Source organism: Eremomyces bilateralis, assembly GCF_010015585.1.
Source record: "Eremomyces bilateralis CBS 781.70 unplaced genomic scaffold P152scaffold_6, whole genome shotgun sequence".
NCBI classification, from domain to species: domain Eukaryota; kingdom Fungi; phylum Ascomycota; class Dothideomycetes; order Eremomycetales; family Eremomycetaceae; genus Eremomyces; species Eremomyces bilateralis.
The window spans coordinates 277,662-283,661 of NW_022985072.1; the positions used below are offsets into that span (position 1 = coordinate 277,662).

The 6,000-nt window shown below is 57.0% G+C and overlaps 3 protein-coding genes across 3 annotated transcripts; all 3 read right to left on the reverse strand.

Annotated features, from left to right (window-relative positions):
* Positions 1 to 408: 408 nt before the first annotated feature.
* Positions 409 to 2,522, reverse strand: P152DRAFT_472504 (uncharacterized protein; the record flags this gene model as incomplete). The annotated part of the gene is made up of 2 exons (XM_033681156.1): positions 409 to 507; positions 591 to 2,522. The coding sequence occupies 2 exons, from the start codon at positions 2,520 to 2,522 to the stop codon at positions 409 to 411; spliced, it is 2,031 nt and encodes a 676-aa protein (XP_033535307.1).
* Positions 2,523 to 3,683: 1,161 nt separating this feature from the next.
* On the reverse strand, positions 3,684 to 4,036 carry P152DRAFT_457054 (uncharacterized protein). The gene has a single exon (XM_033679152.1). The coding sequence runs from the start codon at positions 3,920 to 3,922 to the stop codon at positions 3,746 to 3,748; it is 177 nt and encodes a 58-aa protein (XP_033535308.1). The 5' UTR covers positions 3,923 to 4,036; the 3' UTR covers positions 3,684 to 3,745.
* P152DRAFT_288535 (SPRY-domain-containing protein) lies at positions 3,855 to 5,678 on the reverse strand. Its single transcript, XM_033674991.1, has 4 exons — positions 5,205 to 5,678; positions 5,009 to 5,136; positions 4,696 to 4,942; positions 3,855 to 4,649 (listed from the first exon to the last, which is right to left on the reverse strand). Exons 1-4 carry the CDS (start codon positions 5,545 to 5,547, stop codon positions 3,961 to 3,963), a joined length of 1,407 nt encoding a protein of 468 aa, XP_033535309.1. The 5' UTR covers positions 5,548 to 5,678; the 3' UTR covers positions 3,855 to 3,960.
* Positions 5,679 to 6,000: the final 322 nt, after the last annotated feature.

A 6,000-nucleotide genomic window follows, 5' to 3' on the forward strand; every position in this document is an offset into this window, starting at 1 on the left:
TAATTGCTATGGAAGTTAGGGTACTTAGCACTTAACTTACCTAAGTTTTAACTAACTAAGTTAGCATCAGTATACATTTGATGCCGTTATTGAAAGTGTCGATATCTCTCATCGCAAGATCGAACTCAAAGGCTCGATCTTAATTCAACATGATCCATTCCATATATATCATACAAATGTGCTACGTCAAGCTCCATCTCCTAGGTCATGATCGTGCAACATCCGATCCAACAGTCTAGCATAAACGCCTTGAAAAGTGAAGAACGAACCCATTTCCGTCACACTAAACCCCGAAACGGCCTTGAAATGCGCAGTTACGCCATGCCAGCGATGTGCCGTGCTAGACGACGCTGACAGATGCTTGTGGAAGAGAAATGCCACCGCTAAATCTCCATCGTCAAACGAAAATCATCTGGCCATCGTCACCTGACTCAAGCTGGATTTTCCTGGGCCTTGCTTCAACGATCGGATCTGCGCTTCCAACTTCCTTATCACCTCTTGCTCAGCCTGTACAAATATTAGCCATGCATCCAAACACTGAGGTAAAGACCCCCGAGAGAATCAAAGTAAAAGGAAACGTGAAAACATACCCTCAAAGCCTTCATATGCTCCCCTCTCGTATCCCGCATCATCCTCCTAAACTCATTCCTCAACACTGCCGTACTCGTTCCCTCCACCGGTCCCCCATTCCCCCCCGTCGCCCCCAACCACTTCACCCGCTCCTCGCTCAACTCCCGCTCCAACCCCCCGACCATATCCCGCAACCCATCCACCTGCCCCTCCAGCCCCTCCCGCTCCTTCTCCGCCTCCACCGTCGCCCGCGTCAGCTCCTCGAACTCCGCCAACGTCTCCGCCAACTCCGTCCGCAACGCCGCCTCTTTCTGCTTCGCTTCGCCGGAATGCGAGGCGGCGACTTCGGCGGCGCGTTGCGCGCGCGTGCCGTACGCTCCGTCTAGCTCCGCCCGCGCGATTGTTACGTCGGTTTGTAGGCGGACGACCTCGCCTTCGAGGCGCTCGATCTCGGATGACATGGATTGCGACTCGGTGTCTTTGGCGGCGAGCGACGCTTCGGCGGTGTGCAGGTCCGAGAGGACGTCGTCGAGCTTCGTCTGGAGATCGGTCTGGGAGGCTTGGGAGGCTTGGAGGTGGGTGAGCTCGTGGCGGGATTGTTCGAGTTGCGAGAGGAGCTCGGCTTTCGAGGATTCGGATTGCGAGGTCGCTTGGTCGAGTTGCTGCTTGAGCGCGGTGACTTGCTCAGAGTCGGATTTCTCTTTCATCTCGCGCTGTTGCTGAATTTGGCGCTGAAGGATATTCTGCTGCTCTTTGAGTCGCGTGGACTGCGTGACGAGCCACTGGATTTTGGTCGAGAAGTGCGGAAGGGAGAATTCCGCGTCGACGGGATCGGACTCGTCGTCGGAGATGTCTTCGTTCGGGAGAGCGCGCTCGCGTCGGGCGTTCTTTTGCTGCCGCTGCTCGTCTTCCTCGCCCACGATGATCTGCCATAGTCCCTCCAGCGTGACCTGTAGTTTCTCCGCCTGTGCCAACTGCTCGTGGTTCCGTGACTTCTCGGAGTGCATCGACTGGTTTATCTCTCGCAATTGATCGAGTCCCCCTTCGAGAAAGTCGATCTGCTGCGATAGATCTTCCGTCGGGGGAGGCGCGTCCACCTCCTGTCGATTCTGCGCCAACGTCTCCCGCATCTTCTGATTCAGTTCCACCAACCGCTGCGTCGTCGCCGCGATCTCCTGCGTCTGTCGCAAGAACTGCTCGCTGCGCTCCGGCGTCACCGATCCATTCGCCCACCTCGGATCGCCGTTCAAATTCGTCGGATCCAGTAGACTATCCAAATTGTCCGGCAGGCGGTAGAAACTCCTTACATCGAACGCCTCGTCAGGGAACATGCTCTTCCTCGTGTTCTCATACGCATAAATGCTCGCCGGGCTATCTGGCCGCCCATCCTCCCTCCCCATCGTCGAATCCCGTCCTCTCGTCCGCTTCTTCAGACCCGCATGCGTCATCTGTAGGATCCCCGCCGTGTGTTTCAATAACCGCCCCTGCACCTCCACCAGCCGTCCCTCCGCAAGATACAGCTCCCTCGCCACCTCCTCGCACTTCCGCTGCGCCGCCACCACCTCGTCCTCATCGTTCCCCTCCACCGGACTTCCCCCATTCGTATGCATCCTCCCGAAACTACTCGCCGCCTCCACCACCTTGCTCTCCAGCGCGAGCTTCCTCCGTAGCCCCTCAATCCGCGCCGTCAGCAGCTCCCGCTCCGACTTCAGCGCATCCACGTCCGCCACCGAGAGCACCTCGTACTCGCGCGAGTCGCCCAGTGCGGTCTCGACGAGGAGGTGCACGGCGACGGGGTCGTCGGGGGGGAGCTGGACGGAGTCGCGTGGGTTTGGGGCAGGGCGGGGGAGGGGAGGGAGGGATTTGCTGGTCGGGGGGGAGAGGGGGGAGGGGGTGTCGAGGAGGGTAGTGGTGGGGGGGAGGGTGTTTGCGGATCGGAACATGTTGAACATGGTGGCGGTAGGGGGGGTCGGTGGGAGGGTATGTGGGATTATAGGAACGGTAGTAGAAAGGATGTAGCACTACTGCTTGATCGCTGATAGTCTCCGCGCCTCGCCGGTCTGGGATATCGATAGCGCTGTGTATTCTGAGTCGGATCTCGGAACTCTCGGTGATCGGTATGCCAACGTAGTCGAGTGGAGGTCGGTATGAGTTCGTCCCAGAGCTCGTGACTATTTCTCACCACCCGAGAGGACCGACAGTATCGACAACTCCCAAAAACCTCGCAGTAACGACAAGACCAGCAACCTCAATCAACCTCAAGTGTCGTGCACCCGTGCCGCAGCCTCAACTTCAGCGTGGCTCACAGCATCATGATCGCGATCGGACGGTGCTTCCGCCGTGGTTGTGTGACCGTGTATGAAAGTTCCCCGTCCGTTGAACGAGAGATTTATTAATAGTGGGTGACGAGTACGGGTAACGGGAACGGATGGAAGAAAGGGAGATTAGGGAGATTAGGAGTTCCCCATCTCTCCCTCAAATCTCAATTTCCGCCTTGGCCAGATTCGATGGCCTGCGTCGATCGGCGGCAAGGGTACATCTAGTCTCCTTTCCCCTGAGATCCGCCCCGATCCGTACGTTAACGCTTCGTATCGCCATCAATGCAAGTCTTACGCCATAGCAGTCGGCATAGCATTATATAATCTGCATCGAATAATCAAGGAAGAGTATATATCACAAAAATATAGTAGAGGGAGGTAAACAACCCCAGCACATCACAAACAACGATCGAGATGAGATTACTGCGACTTGCGCATATCTGACTGTCTGTCTGTCTCTCCCTCTTATCTCCGTCTGTGTTGCCTTATAAAATTCTATTCAAAGCGAAAGCTATTATCAATGTCTCCGAAGGATACGGTAGCTAGATACGATGTGATCCGATCCGGTCCATTCCATTCCGCTGGTGTCCCAATGTCAAGTGATGAGCAGGGCATCTGGATGATGGCCGATGCCTCCATGCCAACCTTACGCCGTATGCATAGATGGATCGGGGATGAGTCGTCCGGGTAGGGTAAGGTAAGGTAAGAGAAGGGGAACGGAACCATCTGTCTGTTGGTCCTGCCAGACATCAATAAGCGCCAGTTGCACCGTCGACTCCGATCCGTGCTGTTTGTCGTTCGCAGGACTCCATCGGTTCGCAATGCAAGCAGAATCACCGTGCCCTCCCGCCTCTCCTTCATGGTCCCATCGCATCCGGCTTCTGTAAATAGTCCCTCCGCACATTCACGAACGCCCCAGCACCCCCATCGTCCGCGAGCATCGCCACCAACGCTTCCGCCTGCCTCGACAGCCGATCCAGCGCCGCGGCGGAAGATTTGCCGAGGGAGACTGCGATTCGGGAAACGTTAGCCATGTCTACATGCCAGGCAGGAAGAACAATAGCAGCGGCAATCACAATAACAACGAGAACAATAGTAGCAACAATCGCAATCGCAACAATAACAAGGGAGAAAGAGAAGAAAACATACCCAAAACCGCCCCATTCAACTCCTCCGCCACCGGGCCCCTCCCCCCTTCTGCCATCAACTCCGCCACCGGACTCTCCCTCGGATCCGGATACGCAATCAACGCAAATGTATCGTCTAGCGCCCTTCTGACCTCCCTCCGTACATCCCCTTGAAACTCTGCCATCAACTGCTGCCCGTACCCGATCGTCTCGGAGAGCATCTGATTATGGCTGACTTCGCGGGGGATGGCCGTGGAGGTCTCCGCGGATACGTCCATGGCGTCGGGATACAGGTCGGGGCCCGGACCGTTACGGCGGCGCCCAGACGCCGCGCGCGAGCCGTTGGGGGAGGCGCCGAGTTGTTCGTCAAGTTCCATTTGGTGATCGAAGACATCTTCGTAGGGGTCGGATGGGGTGTGGCCGTTGGAGGCGGCGGGGACCGCGCGGGGGACAGCGCGTTTGGAGGCGATGGGGGAGTCGTGCAGGTCGGCGCAGCGGCGGATCATCTCGATGAATTTGCGGCATTTGAGCTTGAAGTAGATGTTTTCGTTGTCGCGGAGGACGGTGGGGAAATAGGTGTTGGTGAGTTTGAGGGCGCGGTCGATGTCGCCTTGGAGGATGGCGATGCGGATTTCTGGGAGGTTAGATTGGGAAGGTTAGGGGTAGTGGTAGAAACGTACTTTGCCGGTTGATCGCATCCACGTCCTCCTCCGGCTCCAAGTTTTTCGTTGAAATCGCACTCCCTTCTGCGAGCGCTTGTGATTCCGTGCGTACCTCCGCAGCAAACGCTTTCGCCGTCTCCACGTATCCGTCGTGTGCAAGATATTGCGCCACCAACTGATGAATCAAAGCATCTTCGCCCAACGGGGGATTTAACCGCTCCACGCTCGTTTTGTTGATCTCCTCTTGGATGTGGCGTCGCTCTTTCTATGATTTGTGTCAGAAGTGCACCCAGCGCCGGAATTGGTATCACAGCGTGAATAGGATACGTACCTCGACCATGGAATCGATATCGAACACGAAAGGAGTCTGCCCAAAATTCACCCGCAAATGCTCACCGGGCTTTTTCATGCCAACCGAAGGGTATAACCGCTCATGTCTAATATCCTTGAACGCCGTGCCTATATCATCGTCAGCCAACCCACCACCAACTCCATCCTTCTTTTTTTTTTAGAGGGAAGCCACTTACCAAGATACACCCCATTCTTCGTATAAAAAGCGCAGCCGGTCCGGAAATTCACGCCGCAGCCGATCACGTCGAGGGTAGAGTATTTCGGGCCGTATTCTTTGCCGGAGTGGGTGCAGCAGAACGCGTGCCCGTCGTCGCCATGGTACGCCCATGATTCGCTTTCCCAGCCGGGGAGTCGATTCAGCGTGACCCTGGGGCCTGAGAAACCGATCGCGATGGTGCTGTAAGAGAGAGGCGTCAGCAACGCTATCCCCAAATAAAACACACGTCTAGGGGAATACAAGAAACCCCAACGGACAAGGGAAAGAAGATAGAAGGAAAGAATAGAAGGGAAATAGCACATACCCCTCCTTCCCCTTCGACAAAACCGTCACCTCAAAATACCCTATTCCCCCTTCCCTCACCATCGCCGCATCCGCCCGCACCGCCGCCGCCTCATCCGCACTCTTACTCATCCCCATAAACCGCACCTCCGTCCCCCCCGCCAACAATTCCAACCCAGGAAACCGATCGAACTCATTCCACCGCCGCGGCAACGGCGCCGGGTTCTCGTCGCTGTAGCTCGCGGGGATGGAGGAGGAGGAGGGCGCGTGGCGTTCCAGGACGTCATGGGAGAGGCCGCGGTGGTGCGTGGGTTTGTTGAGGGAGGTGGTGGAGGCGCTGGTGGGGAGCGGGGTGGGCGCGGGGAGGGAGGGGGTGGTGTGGAGATTGCGGTGGTGGGCGCGGGTGAGCAACTCGGCGTGGCGGGATCCGCGGAGGTAACTCGGGATGAAGAACGGAGGGTCGGGGGGGAGGG

Excerpts from the sequence above, each read along its gene's own strand:
- P152DRAFT_457054 (XM_033679152.1), bottom strand. The coding sequence starts at position 3,922 with ATGGCTAACGTTTCCCGAATCGCAGTCTCCCTCGGCAAATCTTCCGCC.
- P152DRAFT_288535 (XM_033674991.1), bottom strand. The coding sequence starts at position 5,547 with ATGTGCTATTTCCCTTCTATTCTTTCCTTCTATCTTCTTTCCCTTGTC. Across the intron at positions 5,137-5,204 it reads GAAGAATGGGGTGTATCTTG|GCACGGCGTTCAAGGATATT; the intron begins GTAAGTGGCTTC and ends ACGATGATATAG. Across the intron at positions 4,650-4,695 it reads GGATGCGATCAACCGGCAAA|AAATCCGCATCGCCATCCTC; the intron begins GTACGTTTCTAC and ends CTAACCTCCCAG.